Raw genomic sequence first — 17,616 nt, 5'->3', positions numbered from 1 at the left:
TACCTCTATCTAATCTATCTACCTTATCTATCTGGAAGGTTTCTGGGAGTTGCAGTCCAGGAATAGGAAATTGGAAATATGCAGGAATTGGAATGGTCTCAAAGAAATCCAATGGGAAGAAAGCTTGCAGCTTGAATTGAAATTTGGACTATGAGATGGCGAACGCTGAGCGTTAATTAGGTGAAATCGGTTTTATTGTTGCAATGTAGAAACTGATTGTTAATTGTTTAATTGCTGCTATATTGTTTTTATTCTACTGTTATGTTGATGCCGGCATCGAATTGTGCCTTTGTAAGCCGCCCTGAGTCCCCTCCGGGGTGAGAAGGGCGGGGTAGAAATAACCGAAATAATAATAAATAATAATAATGCAGTGCATTTGGATCATCCTCCTCTCATAAAGGGCCTAGTTTAGGGGATATTGGAAGCTGTAGTCCAGAAGAAAGTGTAGATTTGCTATTGTGTGTTTCATTTGCCGGGGTTTTTTGCGTACATGCTGTAGCGTCTTTTTGCTTTTTTGGCTTTTTAATTTCCTTACGCTATGTTTTTCAATGTTTTTATGAGTGATGATTAGCCTAATGAACTATTGGGGAATTTACCATGTATTGCTCAGGAGGAAGTTACGGTTTGACTTATAATTTGAATGGGGGGAAGAATGAAAGGTTCCGCTTTTTCTCCTCCCCTGAGCAAGCGGACGACTGATCAAACCCCAGCTATCTTCAGATATTTGAGTATCATCACACTTGACCAAAACTTGTTTGTAAATACACGTTCTAAAGTGGGGAAAATGAAATCTGAAACATTTCTTCAATCTCCACAGGGATTGACTAATTAGGTCCAAAACCTTGTTGCAGCTTTCAGATGTGGTCCCACCTGATAATGCAAAGTTTGATGATCAAGTGCCTTTCCATTCCTTCATCTAACTCAGTATTTTTAACTTTTGACAAGGAGTAGCTCTACAGGATACTTTCCTGGCCCTTTTTAAAAACGCCTTATATCCTCACATCAGACATTGCTTAACTCCCAAATTTAGGTGAGATAAATATGTTCATTAGGGAGCCCCCGTTGTCAAAGTGGGTTAAACAGCTGAACCTGCTGACCAAAAGGTCACAGTTTCGAATCCGAGGAGTGGGGTGAGCTCCCGCTGTGAGCCCCAACTTCTGCCAATCTAGCAGTTTTAGAACATGCAAATGCGAGTAGATCAACAGCTCAGGCAGGAAGGTAATGGTGCTCCATGCAGTCTTGCTGGCCACATGACCTTGGAGGTGTCTACGGACAACACTGGCTCTTCAGCTTAGAAATGGAGATGAGCATCACCCCCCCCCCCCCGAGTCTGACACGACTTAATGTCAGGGGAAAACCTCTACATGGATATCCTCTTACAAGGGACTGGAAGCTCCACTCAGTAGTATCTTTACAGAAAGTAAGGGTCTTATGCCCTTAGGAAAAGTCTGCTTTACAGCAAGAAAGACTCTACTTTTGTGACTGATGTAAAAATCACTGTATAAATAACAGTTTTTTGTTCTTTGCTCAATGCTGTATTATATAAGTTGGATATACGTTTTATGTACTACAACTTGTAGTAGATTTGTGTTTGTAGGGGAAAACCTTAACTTTACCTAAATATCTTCATGATGGTGATCTATTGATAAGTTTATATCTGTTGGAAGTAGTAGTTACTAATATATGATTTGGCAATATTATAAAGCCCTGCAGGTTTATAGAAGAGAAAATGCATATTTTAAAGATATTTCTTGAGTAAATTTTTAAATACTGTGGGTCCAGAAACATATATGTTATTTGCAAAACTCAAAACAGAGGCTTTCCTCTCTACCAACATTGCTGAGCTGTAGAAAAGCAGCTTGCAAAGCTCATTTGTTTTATACCCAGGAAACATTTGAATGCCCAAATGTGACAGTTTGGAGGAGTCGATCAATAACATCAGCAGGAGGCAATATTTAAGAACTTAGGAGGGAAGTGATGAGGGGGAGGAATGTCAGTCCTAATTCAAATTGATACCTAATAAATACATCCTGATAAAAGACATAACACATTTAAAATGTATGAACTACCTATTCATTATACAAATTTCCTTCCTTAATGACTTTTAGATGGATGATTTTTCACCCAGCTTCATTTCTCCTTTGAGTTACGCTAGGGCAGTTTATTGAAACTTGGGGGAGGATTATTGGAAGTTATGCTTCTGCATAAACTGTGGAAGCTTTCCATAATTTATAATAGTTCACAGATAAATAAAAAAGGCCTTGCTTCAATTATGAACTAAATTGTTATTAACACCCACTGAACGGTGGGAATGTGCATGAAAATTTGACCATAAAAATGGCAAGCTGACCATGAGGATGGGCCATAGCTGACTAGATAGACACTCATATCCTGTTCAAGCCAGCTTTTGTCTGTCTCTGTTTGTCTCCAGTCTCCATTTTTGGATGAACAGTTGGCTTTTTGGATCTGTAGGATCCAGACCTGCAAAATCCAGTGATCATAGATTGCTGCACCCCGTATTAGTTGGCATTGTGAATGCAGATATGCTGAAGTGTTGATATTAACTTTTAAAAATATGGAGTGGTTTTTGGTCGTGTCAGGAGTGACTTGAGAAACTGCAAGTCGCTTCTGTTGTGAGAGAATTAGCCGTCTGCAAGGACGTTGCCCAGGGGACGCCCAGATGATTTGATGTTTTTATCATCCTTGTGGGAGGCTTCTCTCATGTCCCCGCATGAGGAGCTGGAACTGATAGAGGGAGCTCATCCACCTCTCCCCGGATTCGACCCTGCGACCTGTCGGTCTTCAGTCCTGCTGGCACAGGGGTTTATTATGGATTGGTCATTAATGTTTTTTTTATTTGCGATGGTTCATGGAAGAGTAACCTTAGGGAAAAGGGGGCTCACTGTACCTGTTTTTCCCTATACCCTGCACTTCCACTGACTTATGTTCCCTGGTTTCTGACATCACAAGAAGATGTGGCTCAGTAGAAAACACAATAGTGCTTGTTAAGGTCAAAGGCAGTAAGACAAGGGAAAGACCATATTCCAGATGGATAGACTCTGCCGGGAAAGCAGCAACCCTGCAACTGCAAGATCTTTGGAGGGCTATTGAAGAACTATGTTTTGCCTTTCTAGGTGTGCTGGTACGGCTGTACCAGGAGCTCCAAATTTATTTGCTTTGTATTAAATGTTTGCTTGCAGCCCTGGGCTTCACAGACTCTGCAGATAGGTGGCTTCCTGTGGTTGCAGTCATAGGGCAAGTCACCTGTCCATCATCGTTAAGTTTTGGTTCCACCCCTTGCTCAGGGCAATTGGGAAGGGAAAGCTAATGTACAGGACATGTGCAAGCTTCCCCTGTACAAAAGCTTCAACCCTTAAGACTTTCCGGGGGGAAACAGTCTTAAGAGCATCAAAGGATCTCCAAAGATTTCCAGGAAAACAGCCCTAAAGACCAAAGAACTCCAGAATATCTAAACCTTTACTGGTAGGTCCACTCGGTGCTTCGAGAAGCAGTTCGACCTGGTAGCGGAGCCCACATCAGTAAGGGTTAGATTACAGTCAGCCTGAGAGAAGTTAAAAAGGGGTTTTTCCTTCAAAGTAAAGAAGAAGTTATTGAAAACAGTTGCCTGTCCTTCGTGGACAAGATTAGGAAGTCACCAGTTGCATAAAGCTTGGAAGCATTTGTTTAGCTTTATTTATTTATTTATTTATTTATTTACTACGCTTATATACCGCGATTCTCAGCCTACTGGCGACTCATTGCGGTGTACAACATAGACAAAAGGTGCAAAATACAACATCAAAATAAAATAATCCACAGTACATAATTATTAACATCATCAAAACATCAACCTTACTACAAGATCATTCCGAGTCGTCTCATCGTCCAATTCACAATCCAATACCATTTCCGTTGTTCCATTCCTATGGTCAAGTTACCAGTCATTGCACTTCTATTCAAAAGCCTTCTTAAACAACCAGGTCTTCAGCTTCCTGCGGAAGCTCAACAGGGAGGGGGCTAACCTGATGTCTACGGGAAGGGTGTTCCACAGCCGAGGAGCCACCACTGAGAAGGCCCTATCTCTCGTCCCCGCCAGCCGTGCCTGAGATGCAGGCGGGATCGAGAGCAGGGCCTCCCCGGAAGATCTCAAAGTCCTCGTGGGCTGATTGGCCAAGAGGCGGTTGGTTAGGTATCTTGGGCCGGAACCGTTTAGGGCTTTATGGGCCAGTGCCAGCACCTTGAATTGAGCCCGTTAGCAGATTGGCAGCCAGTGGAGCTGGTACAGCAGGGGGGTTGTATGCTCCCTGTGCCCCGCTCCTGTTAGTATCATGGCTGCCGCACGTTGGACCAGTTGGAGCTTCCGGGCCGTTTTCAAGGGCAACCCCACGTAGAGAGCGTTGCAGTAGTCTAAACGGGGTGTAACCAGAGCGTGGACTACCGTGGCCAAGTCAGACTTCCCAAGGTACGGGCGCAACTGGCGCACGAGCCTAAGCTGTGCAAATGCTCCCCTGGTCACCGCCGAGACCTGGGGCTCCAGGCTCAGCGATGAATCCAGGATCACACCCAAGCTGCGAACCTGCGCCTTCAAGGGGAGTGCGACCCCATCCAGCACAGGCTGTAACCCTATACCCTTTATTGAAGACAAGAGAAGTTTCTGTTTGATTGTTCATTAATAAAGAACTTTGTTATACTTCACAAGCCATTTAAAGGTCATTTGTGGTGGAAAACCTCTGAGAACTTCTCCTTGGGCCCCCTGGCTTCCCGCTGGGCAAAGGTTGCACATCCTGTCCTAAAGGAAATTCTTTACAGGCGCAGCGCGTGACAGAACACTAGGGCTGCCATGAGTTGAAGTCAATGTGATACTATTACCATTAATAAAGTCCATGCAACAAATGTTAAAATAGCATGGATTGGCATCTCCCATTCAAGAAGGTACTACTATCCGAATTGCTATTAATCTCATCTTCCACATATTTTGAGTGCAATGATGAGCTGAATGCTTTTGAGAAGAATAGATGCAGGTGGCCGGCTGAAAAGCAGGCTGTGCTGCCCTGTCCCAATTTTAGTTATGGAAGTTTAATATAGTAATCTTTAATCAAAACAAACAAGTTTTCTTAGCCAGGCATTCAATAAAAAAAAAATCTTTGTTTTCTTAAGATTGTGTCCTAATTCATTATGTTGGCATAGTCAAGTGAAAGAAAATTAATGAGAGAATCAACCCATAAAACATCATCAAAAAGCTAGTTGTGACCTACAAAGCCCTATATGGCTTTTGTCCAGGATGTATGCCTGATTATGTTCTTCCCTGTAAGTCGTCTGTTCCACCAAGCATGTTTGATGGAACATGGGAAAGGTCCATCTCTCAGGCTACTCAACGTTTCTAGAACTCCTTTCCTAGGGAATCTAAACTTGCTCCCTCCATTTTCAATTTATATTGTTTATTTATTTTATTTTTCCTCATTTTCCTCCCACCAGCAGCTAATGGGGGGGGGGGGGTGGGTTGGTTTGCTTTTTTTTCTTCTTCTCTGTTTTGGCAGGCCATTGAAAATAGGCTGTTCATCAGGAAAAAGCATTTAATCATGTAGTTTATTATTTTTATTTCTTGCCCTTTTTATGTATATATTTTTTGTTTTTAGTTGTGCAAATATTTTATAATTGTATGTATTTTTCTAATCTGTTCTTATTTTAATTTTTCTTAAGATTCCTTGAATCTCAGTTTGAGGGAAAAACGGGAATTACTCAATAGCAACGGTGATAATGATGTAACACCAAGCCAAAAGAGATTTTGCAATGATGCTTTCACTTTTGTTATTTTTTCAAAGAGCTGCCCTATATAATATCTTTGGAATGTAGCTGTGCTGTGTAGGAAGGCATCTAGATCCGGAACTGGGTGCAATTCCAGGCTTATCCAAGAGTTCTCCTACTGCCAAACACTGACACATGCTACTATTCTAGTGTAAATTTTACGTCTGCAGCAGATGGTACACGGCAAAAAAGCATTCCAGACCTTTGACTGATAGGATCCCACATGCCTCACTGTCAGTGTACAATTTGCCCCCCCCCCCCACCAGTGCTATCCAGATGTATTCCTTCAGCCAATAATCAAATCAGATTCTTAACGTTGGACATAGGAGTTGCCTGGGATAAGGTGAACTCCACTGTCAGTTATGTGGGAGATGAGATTCCAAGCATAATATAATACAACCTCTGCATCTGCAGGAGATAAGTTTCAAGATACACACACACACACATGTAGATATTTGACATTGTGAATTATAGCAAATCCCATACTTCGACTGTACCTGGCCTGGAAAAGTACTATAGAACTGTCCTGGAAGACCTCGAGAGGTTCCCAACAGTTCTTGGAGGAAGAATACTTGAAGCATGGTTAAATTGAGCTGTGGTTATCGAATCCGTAGATAAGGGAGTAATACTGTATAGTGCAAAAGCAAAAAAAAAACAAAAGAAAGTGTGCACGTGGCAATGAAAATGCTGCATGCATGTTAGTAAAGGTAAAGGTTTCCCCTTGACATTAAGTCTAGTCGAGTCCAACTTTGGGGTGTGGTGCTCATTTCCATTTCTTAAGACGAAGAGCCGTCCGTAGACACCTCCAAGATAATGTGGTGGGCATGACTGCATGGAGTCATGCACTGTTATCTTCCTGCCCGAGCGGAACCTATTGATCTACTCACATTTGCATGTTTTCGAACTGCTAGGTTGGCATAAACTGGGGCTAATAGCGGAAGCTCACCCTGCTCCGTGGATTCGAACCGGCAAAATTTTGGTTGGCAAGTTTAACATGCTGTGCCACTGTGGCCCCATGTATGTATGCTAGCTACAGAGAAACTTAATTCTCTCATTTGGTTCTCAGTCTTCATATCTTTCCCCAAAAAATAAACCATTAGATTAAAATACATTTATAATAATAATAATAATAATAATAATAATAATACTTTATTTATACCCCCGCTACCATCTCCCAAGGGACTCGGTGCGGCTTACATGAGGCCGAGCCCACAATACATCAATAATAAAAGCAATAACAACAAATAATACAAAACAATAAAGTAAAACTCATAACAAAAATAAGCAATAAACATTAACAGTAAGACAATGACATTTGAAATATTATCAAAAATAGTATACAAAAGATTTAAAAGATTATACAAAAGATAAAACATTAGATTAAAATACATTTAAAATACATCATATAGCCTAACCAAAGTCTGATTCAGCTATATGATGAATAATAATATTTTAAATGTATTTTATGAGTGAGGGAGGTATTTTCCTGATACCTCCATCATTCATTCCATATAAAATAATAGGATTCACTGTGATCTTCACATATCGATATAAAATCTGGTAACAGATCCTCCATGGATATGGTTATGTGAATGGGCCACAAGGTGCAAATCCTTGCATGGCCATAAAAGCCCATTGGGTGATCTTTGGCAATTCACACTTTCAGCTTCGAAAGAAGGCAGTGGCAGCAACCTCCCTCTGAACAAATATTTTCAAGAAAACCCCATTATAGTTTTGCCTTAGGGTCACCATAACTGAGAAGAGAAGATGGGCAGATGTGATAATACATCTTTGAACACAGAATGTGTACTCTTCTCATGTCTTAAAACAAACCCAACAGAAAAAAAACCGTAATGGGATAGGTTAGACTTTGATAGCAGGTTAAAGATCAGTTGGAAAACGTTTACTGCTCAGCAGAAAAACCCAAATCCAAATCTTCTTTCCTGAGAAATCTGTCCGGGTGTATATAATGTGCTTTCTATGACACACCGCACCCATGACGCCTGCAGAGAAAAGGTTTAAAATGCATCCTATTTGCTGTGGAAATGGGGGAAGATTGTTTTCCATCACTATGTCACTGCATATTTCGTTTTTGGCTGAACCTCGAACAATCCTCCTTGTAAACTTTCAGGAACACAGCTGTGATAAGTGTGGCAAAATTCGTACCAGACTGTAACTCTCACCCCCGTAAGGTCAGTATAAACACTGAGTGCGGCACATAGATACTGTAATAGGCTACGTTTACATTTTTGCTGTTGCCCTTCCCCAGTGTGCGTTAGGTGTAGCGTAGCTGTAACTTGGCACCAAAGATGGAAATCTGAAGTAACTGTTTATTTGGAGCAACTTGACTCGCCCAGCTAGTCGCTGTGTGGCCTTCATCCACTAACAGACAGGAATAGTTAAAGGCTTCTCCGGGGAAAACTCCACTCGGCTTTCTGAAGTTAACTGCCGGACTTTGACCATTCACTGTCTCTCAGCCAAGTTATCTCACATGGGTTTTAGGAAGACGGCACTTGAGCCAAGGGGTAGTAAGGGAATTTGCTGCCTTGTGCTGTAATTTCTTAATTATGCCTTACCTCTTTGTGCCCCAACTGCTGTTTATGACCACCTCTAAAACTGAACTTGCCACCCTACCCACTGGTTTTGCATTTCTTTTACTACAGTCAGCATTTGGTGGAGTTAGAAGCACAGGATCCCAGTGAAAGTAAAGATAAAACCTTTCACTCTAATAAAGGTAAAGGTTTTCACCTGACATTAAGTCTAGTCAAGCCCAACTCTGGGCAGGGACAACTTTGTGCTCATTTCCGTTTCTAAGCCAAAGAACCAGCATTGTCCATAAAATAATAATAATAATAATAATAATAATAATAATAATAAAACTTTATTTATATATCGCTCCATCTCCCCGAGGGGACTCAGAGTGGTTCCCAGGTAACATCACAAAACATACAAAGTAAAAAACAACATAACCGTAAGATTAACAAAACAAAATAAAAGCATAAAAATTGTCACCATAACACACATATATTAAAAGTAATCCTTCCTGTTCAAGACAATTTAAATTTTTTAAAGGCCGGGCCAATTCTAGGGGCCCCGAGAATTAAGTGCAATGCTATGGCAGGCAACAATAATATTAGGTACAGCTCTGTGGCTGTTCATTCTGGGGCCAATTAGAGAAAAGAATCTGGGTAATTGGTAGGAAGAATAAAGCCGTATTCGACAATGTGTAGGGCCGAGTTAGACACCTCCAAGGTCATGTGGCTAGCATGACTGCATAGAGTGCCGTTACCTATTGATCTACTCACATTTGAAAGTTTTCGAATTGCTAGGTTAGCAGAAGCTGGGGCTAACAACTAACTCCCTGGATTTGAACCACCAGTCTTCCAGTCAGCAAGTTTCAGCAGCTCAGCGGTTTAACGCGCTGCACCACTATTTGACTATGGAAATTTGTTGGGTTTTTTTTAACCTAAGATGTCTCTATGAATGTTTAGGTCCACAACCATAACTGGTCAGTGTCTTCCAGAAGCTGACCAAGGATCCCACTAAATGAACCCCAAATTCTTTGATAAGTGCTTCTTTTATGAATCTTTAGGTCAGTGGTTCTCAACCTGTGGGTCCCCATATGTTTTGGCCTTCAACTCCCAGAAATCCTAACAGCTGGTAAACTGGCTGGTATTGCTGGGAGTTGTAGTCTAAAACACCTGGGGACCCACAGGTTGAGAACCACTGACCTAAACACTTCATTCCATGCATCTGATGAAATAGACCAAACCTACATTTCGGTTCCACATTTCTCAATCTCAAAGAAGCTATGAGATCACTTTGCATAATGATAAAGACTAATACAACTATGACTTTGACCACCATGCCTCACACTGTGTGGTACTTGGAGTGTGGCTTAACAATCTTCGTGTAGGAAGCATTACATTCTTCTGTAGTCAAATTTCCCTTCCAAGATTTGTACGGCGTTTATCCTACCCTAACTTCCCTTTTACTATTAACTGCAGTGCTTATATGGTTCATTTTGACTACAGTAGAACCTGATTCATAGAAAGCAAAACTGTGGAAAGAATGTGGGGCAGGGGAGAAACCTCACTGAGATGTGGTTCTGACTGGATAAAAATGGAGTTTCCACCAACACTTATGAACAAGCAGACAATCAAATGTTGATTATCGGTGTTCCATCGAGAAGCGGGGGAAGGGATACCTTAATTCTAGTTCGTAGCTGAAGGCTTTGGGGGACATATTTCTCAAACGTGCAATTTTCTTTTTTCTCATCAGCCAGACCACACAGCTCATTTTGCTTCTGCAACTCTGTGGTTCCCAGAAGTGCTTGGGAAATTTCAGCATCAAATAAACTATGACATTCATCTTACATTTTGCAAGAAATGGCTATTGCCATTTCTATCAGGTTTAGTTGTATAAGACAGATTGCCATGATACTTGCAACAGCTGCTTTTCAGTCTGGACGGATTTAAGTTGTGGGTCATAAAATGTAACTTGGAGATCTTGAGCAGTGGTTACTAAATCTGGTTCCAGATGTAGATTGATTTCTAACAGCCAGAATTCCCAATCAGTGGTTGGATTATGACAGTCTAACAACATTTGAAAGGGGCCAAATTTGGGGACCTTAGGAAAGCCCGAGTGTGTCTCATAAATAAATGTAATGTCATGCTTCAGAAAGAAAAAGTCCAATTTATTATTTCTATTCATATGGATATTGCTTAGTAGTTTAGGAATGTGTCTAACATACTAGCCGTCCCCTGCTATGCGTTGCTGTGTACAGTCTGTGTATAGGTGTTTTGTGTGTGTATATATATTTGTGTATATGTGTTTTTATTTATTTATTTATTTATTTATTTATTTATTTATTTACAGTTTTATATTCTGCCCTTCTCATCCCGCAGGGGACTCAGGGCGGATTACAGTGTACACATATATGGCAAACATTCAATGACAATTTTTGACATACAGACATATACAGACATAGACAGAGGCTATTTAACTTTTTGTGGCCGCCAGGGGAGCTGTCTCTTTCATTGTCCATCTGCTACACTGATGAAGCACTTCTGCATTCCCGCATGCTTCCCCGCTGGAATGCTTTGCTGGAGTCTTCTTTATGGCCTCATAAATCAGTTAATTTAGCCTCCCCACACTTTTTAAGGTGGTACCTAATTTTCCTACTTGACAGATGCAACTGTCTTTCGGGTTGCAAAGGTCGACAACAGGCTATACATAATTGGTTGGAAACCCACTCCAACCCGGGCTGGCTTCGAAATCATGACCTTTTGGTCAGAGTGATCTTAATGCAGCTGACACTCAGCCAGCTGCGCCACAATCTCAGTGCTGCGTGTATATATATGGTTTTGCACATGTGTTGTAATTTATTTTTTTATTTTTTGGCTTTTTGAGTCTCTTCTGCTGTGGCTTTCCGTGTTTTATGAGTGATGGTCACTTGTTGGCCTGATAGGTGTATTGTGTCCAAATTTGGTGTCAATTCGTTCAGTGGTTTTTGAGTTAAGTTAATCCCACAAACGAACATTACGTTTTTATTTATATAGATAAAGCCTTTGGTGTCGACTGGGAATTGGTTCCAGGACCTGGAGTAGATACCAAAATCATGGATGCTTGAGTCCCATTATATACAATGGCATAATAGGCTCCCTTGGTGGTGCAATGGGTTAAACGGTTGTGCTGGCGGAACTGAAGACCAACAGGTCAGAGGTTCGAATCTGGGGAGAGATCTAAGGAAATAATGCTACCCCTCTATTCTGCTTTGGTTAGACCACATCTGGAATATCGTGTCCAATTCTGGGCACCACAATTCAAGAGAGTTATTGACAAGCTGGAATGTGTCCAGAGGAGGGCGACTAAAATGATCAAGGGTCTGGAGAACAAGCGCTATGAGGAGCGAGGGAACTGGGCATGTTTAGCCTGAAGAAGAGAAGGCTGAAAGGAGATATGATAGCCATGTATAAATATGTGAGAGGAAGCCACAGGGAGGAGGGAGCAAGCTTGTTTTCTGCTTCCTTGGAGACTAGGACGCGAAACAATGGCTTCAAACTACAAGAAAGGAGATTCCATCTGAATATGAGGAAGAACTTCCTGACTGTGAGAGCCGTTCAGCAGTGGAACTCTCTGCCCCGGAGTGTGGTGGAGGCTCCTTCTTTGGAAGCTTTTAAGCAGAGGCTGGATGGCCATTTGTCAGGAGTGATTTGAATGCAATATTCCTGCTTCTTGGCAGGGGGTTGGACTGGATGGCCCAAGAGGTCTCTTCCAACTCTTTGATTCTATGATTCTATGAGAGCGCAGATGAGCTCCCTCTATCAGCTCATTCGGGGACATGAGAGAAGCCTCCTACAAGGATGGTAAAACATCAAAACATCCAGGCATTCATCCCCTGGGCAACATCCTTGCAGACAGCCAGTTCTCTCACACCAGAAGTGACTTGCATTTTCTCAAGTTGCTCCTGATCCGCGAAAAAAATGGCATAATAATATGCTGTCCCGTACTATATATGAAATTGCAAAATCAGGGTTTGCTTTTTGTATTTGTATTTATTTATTTATATTTAGGGGGGGGGGGTGTTTCTAAAGTATGAATGCTGAAATCCATGGATACAGAATCCGTAGATATGGAGTGTTGACTTTAAACATAACTGGAGCATTTGTGTGTGTGTACATATGCTTATATGGATGTTCATCTCGCATGTGGGTCCTCTGTAGATATTTGTAGGGGCTAAAATCACAACAATAATGTGGCTTCTCATAAGTATATTTACTCATACTAAAGGCTAGTAGCATAGCCTACATTTTAATAGGTAACATCTGCCAAGATACTATGGAAGATATTGCTGAAACATTCATGCTTCTTTAACAACAGACTGACTTCTCCCTAATGAAACTCAGGATATTGATTCTTAAGGTTTCTGGTACACATCGCAGGAAAAAACAGTTTGTGTAGAAATGCTTTGAGTCCATTTACAGTTAGAAGCACGAGAGTGTTTATGGATTTCTATGCCATCCATAAAGGGAAGAGACACAGTCTCTTAGGAGAATCTCAGGCTGCACACCAAATAGTCTTGATTAATATATCTCCACTTTGAAATTTTTTGAAAGAACTGACATTTTCAGCCCTTTGCTCAAGTGTGAAAAAGTGCCTGTTTTAAAATCCTACTAAAAGACTGGAGGTTCGGATGAAATTTCTCATAGTAAGGATCTGCATGACTTTTCAAATTTTCTGTAGCCATTATGTACAAAATTAAACATTAACCTTGTGATGAAAAGAGGCATATTTATTTCTGATGCCGGTTGCAATAAGCTGTATGTGTAGATCAGGCCTTTGGAGGCAAGTTGCTCTGTGATGGCACCCACTGGCAGTATTGCCTATTTCTTTCACAGGTTTCCTTTCATTATTCATTCACTGCTAAGCAATTTCAATGTTTATGTTACACTGCCACCTTTTGTCCAGTAGATAGGAAGCCTCATGTCTGGCAAGATCAGAGCTTAGACAAGTCATTTCTTTGAAGCAGAGCTTCAGGATTTCCTAGTATTGATGAGGATCTTGCTGACAGCAGGAATTTGAGCACTGCAGTTCAGAAAAGGTAGTGGTGGTGGTGGTGGTGATAGTGATGATTTTAAAAGTTCTTAGTAGATACATGGCATGTATTTATTCTCTTGTTAGCTCAGTCATTTGTGGAAAGAGTGCTTTGATACAACCCTTGCAAAATTGTGTTGGTTCTGGTAGATTGTGGAGGTGGTAGCATCATTATTATTACTACAGTAGAATCTCGCTTATCCAACATAAACGGGCTGGCATAATATTGGATAAGTGAAAATGTTGGATAATAAAGAGGGATTAAGGAAAAGCCTATTAAATAATAATAATAATAACAACAACACTTTATTTGTACCCCGCTACCATCTCCCCAAGGGAAGGGAGTTCCATAGCTGAGTGGCCGCCACTGAGAAGGCCCTGTCTCTCATCCTGACCAATCGTGCTTGCAAATGGGGCAAGACCAAGAGCAGGGCCTCTCCACCAAATCTCAACACTCTAACTGGTTCATAGGAAGAGATACGAGATATTGTGCAAAATATTTTCCATCCCATCTTAGGCAGCTACAATAATTCATTTAAAATAGCCTGAATGCAAGAATCAGTTGTGTGTGTATTTTCTTGGCTATTATTTTACCTGTTTTAAGACTATGAAAATATCTTGAATTGGAACTTCATGGCAACTTGAAGCTCATCAATTCTACATTCCCTGCTGCAATATTTCTGCAAACGCTCTATTTTGCTCCTTTAGATGTCTGTGTCAAAAGAAAGCTATGATGTCAAAACTCAAATGAACACTTACGAAGTACCAGCTGCTGGACGAGAAAGTAATTTTTCAGCTATTTTAATTATATGAGTTTACTTGCACATATGTATTCCTAGCAATAGCAAATGGTGCAGAATTCCCTCAAATGTGCACATTTTCAAGGCTGGCAGATGGCATCTTCAGTTCTGGTCTGCATGCGGGAAGAGAAAATGCTCAGTGTGTCCCATCGTATATCTCCCTTAGGGCCTTCAGTTTTTGCAGCTGTCATTTGTCTGGGACTATTGCAATAGGGTGAAGCAGAGGAAGATAAGGGAAACAGCGTCTTTTGCAACAGAAGAAGTCTTCCTGTTCTAAAACGGGAGTCATACTCTAAGACAGTGGTTTTCAATCCTTTTCGGCCACAGAACCCCTTTTGAAGCAAATGTTTCTCGTGGAGTCCCAAGAAATGTTTATATATTATATATAATGTTTGTGCGTATGTGTATGTGTGTATGGGAAACATTTTGACCAACATAAACTTAACAGTATTTCAGTGAAAGACCCCGGGGGCCAACCAGTCCAACCCCCTCCTGCCATACAGGAAAAGCACAATCAAAGCACCTCCAAAAGATGATCATTCAGCCTTTGTAGTAGTAGTAGTAATAACAACAACAACAACAACAAGGGAAGGAAGAGGAAGAGAAGGAAGGAAGGAAGGAAGGAAGGAGAGAAAGAAAGAGAGAGAGAGAGAGAGAGAGAGAGAGAGAGAAAGAGAGAGAGAGAGAGAAAGAGGGAGGGAAGGTTGCAGTCCAAGAATAGGTAGAGAGGGAAGAAAGGTGAGAAAGAGGAAGGGAAAGAAAAGGGGAGAAGGGAAGAGAAGGAAGGAAGGAAGGAGAGAGAAAGAAAGAAAGAAAGAAAAAGGGAGGGAAGGTTGGCCACAGCAACGCATGATGGGTACAGCTAGTAGTACTAGTAGTAGTAGTAGTAGTAGTAGTAGTAGTAGTAATGATTATGATGATGCTAAATAATAGGAGCAACCTCAGGGGCCATCCAGTCCAACAACCCCCTTCTGCCACACAGGAAAAACACAATCAAAACACCCCCAGAACAGAGGGAGGGAAATTGGGGTTTGGAAACAAGTCGAGGAGGAAAGGATCTGGGCAGTGAGGAAAGCAGGGGAAAAGGTTTTGTGGGCAAGGAAGGTGAGGGTAAAAGGCTTTTGGTGGTTAGGGAGAGGAGGGCAAGGAGAAGAGCAGGAAAGAAGAAGGAAAGCTTGGGGGGGAGGGAACTTCAGACCCCCTCAATATGCTTCATGTAGCCCTAAGGGCTCCGGGGAGCACACTTTGAGAACCACTACTCTAAGACATCTCTCCAGATGATAGCATGGGGAGATCCTATTAAATCACCCCTGTAAAGATGTCCTTTGATGGTGTACCTTACAGTGATGAAGTTTGTTCTACTGAGCTGTCATTTTTGTTCCTCTGTGGGAGAAACCAATATTCGATTTACAGGTTCTTGATATGTCATGCTTTAATTCATTTGGTTTTGTTTTGTTTTCGCAGGGTATTATCCTTTGTCGTGACCTCATGGTTTAAGTGGACATAAAGATGAGTATAAGCAGTGATGAGGTTAACTTCCTCGTATATAGATACTTGCAAGAGTCCGGTGAGTATTTCACTAATAATGCACTGCGGAATTCCCTTTTTTCAAGCTCATGTTTCAGTTCATATTAACATTTAAATGTCTTGTGGGCGCCACATCCTTGTTTTATGCATACAGTATTAGTAGAAAGAACGAGGTTCATGAACTTTGTGGTTCAGGTTACTCTTCTGCACTCAGTCAGTGAGCTCTCACAGCAAAGCCAAAAAACTGGGACAATAAGAGTGACTTCTGAATATGTGGGTCTTCCTAAGGCTTACAATAAGCTAAAATATGTGAACTGATTGGGTTCCAACCAGAGATAATGACCCTTTGCTGTATGTAATATTATTTTTTAAAAAAATCTGATTTCTCAGGAGGTCATAGAAAAATGACTGTACATAAGTGTGCTCTGTGTTTTGGAAGACATTGCTATTCAATGACTCTACCCCAGTGGAGAAAATATTCAGGATAAGGTACATGAGAAGCAATTTTGTGGGCCTGATATCCTGAAAGTGAGATTTTTATCAGATCAAGGTGGATGCTTTCCAGACACCTTGTTTCAAAGGAAATTGAAGAAAAGTTTCACTGACACCGTAGTAAATTTGCTAGAGGATGAGCATGGTGTAGACCAAAGGTCCTCAAACTTTTAAAATTGAAAGCCAGGTCACAGTCCCTCAAGCGGTTGGAGGGCCAGATTATAATCTGAAAAAAATATATGAATGAATTCCTATGCACACTGCACATATCTTATTTAAAACAATACAATGAAGAACAATTTTAACAAATATAAATGTATTAGTATTTCAGTGGGAAGTGTGGCCTGCTTTTGGCTGATATGATAGGGTTGTTTTTGTTGTTGTGTGCTTTCAAGTCATTTCAGACTTAGGTTGACCCTGAGCGAGGGCCGGGAAAATGACCTTGGGGGGCCGTATCCGGTCCTCGGGCCTTAGTTTTGGGACCCCTGGTGTAGACCTTTTATCCCTGGAAGTTGTTTTCAAAGGTACATGAGATAATCATAAAGCAAATCTTGTGCACTAGCCATGCTTTTTTTTCTGTGTCAGGAGTGACTTGAGAAACTGCAAGTTGCTTCTGGTGTGAGAAAATTGGCCGTCTGCAAGGACGCTTCCCAAGAGACGCCCAGATGTTTTGATGTTTTACCATACTTGTGGGAGGCTTCTCTCATGTCCCCGCATGGGGAGCCGGAGCTGACAGAGGGAGCTCATCCGCGTTCTCCCCGGATTCGAACCTCCAACCTGTTGGTCTTCAGTCCTGCCGGCACAAGGGTTTAACCCATTGTGCCGCTGGGGGTTCCTGCTAGCCATGCTGACTGGGAATTATGGGATTTGTGGTTAAAAGGCTGCTATACTATAGGCATTCTTTCCTAGTTCTGATAGGGCTGTCATAACACATTACAGAAAACACTGCTTTATGGGGAAACTAACAAATAAAGGCAGACCTAAATATAGTTGTATTGTCGAAGGCTTTCATGGCCAGAATCACTGGGTTGTTGTAGGGTTTTTTTTGGCTATATGGCCATGTTCTAGAGGCATTCTCTCCTGACGTTTCGCCTCATCTATGGCAAGCATTCTCAGAGCTCACTACCTCTAAGGATGCTTGCCATAGATGCAGGCGAAACGTCAGGAGAGAATGCCTCTAGAACATGGCCATATAGCCCGAAAAAACCTACAACAACCCACTAAATACAGTTCTTTCATGCCCATATTTCTGATCCTGTGTTACAGTAGTAATATAATAGAATAAGGTTTATACGCTATTGACAGCAACTATTATGAAAGAATTATAAATATAGTATCTGTTAGATGGGCATAAGCCTTGCTATCTTCACCTCTTGTCCTAGTAAAACTTTGATTT

The 17,616-nt window shown here is 41.4% G+C and overlaps 1 protein-coding gene across 4 annotated transcripts in view; it reads left to right on the top strand.

Annotated features, from left to right (window-relative positions):
• TBL1XR1 (TBL1X/Y related 1) overlaps nucleotides 1-17,616 on the top strand; it is a 218,870-nt gene that overhangs the window by 161,527 nt on the left and 39,727 nt on the right. For all 4 annotated transcript variants that reach the window (XM_060767487.2, XM_060767489.2, XM_060767488.2 and 1 more), the window contains one exon: nucleotides 15,666-15,768. In XM_060767487.2, coding sequence (XP_060623470.1) covers nucleotides 15,711-15,768 — 58 coding nt within the window. In that variant the 5' untranslated portion in view covers nucleotides 15,666-15,710. The remainder of the gene's footprint in view (nucleotides 1-15,665; nucleotides 15,769-17,616) is intronic.

Source organism: Anolis sagrei, chromosome 3 (genome assembly GCF_037176765.1).
Source record: "Anolis sagrei isolate rAnoSag1 chromosome 3, rAnoSag1.mat, whole genome shotgun sequence".
NCBI classification, from domain to species: Eukaryota; Metazoa; Chordata; class Lepidosauria; order Squamata; family Dactyloidae; genus Anolis; species Anolis sagrei.
This window is presented reverse-complemented; position numbering and strand designations above follow the sequence as displayed.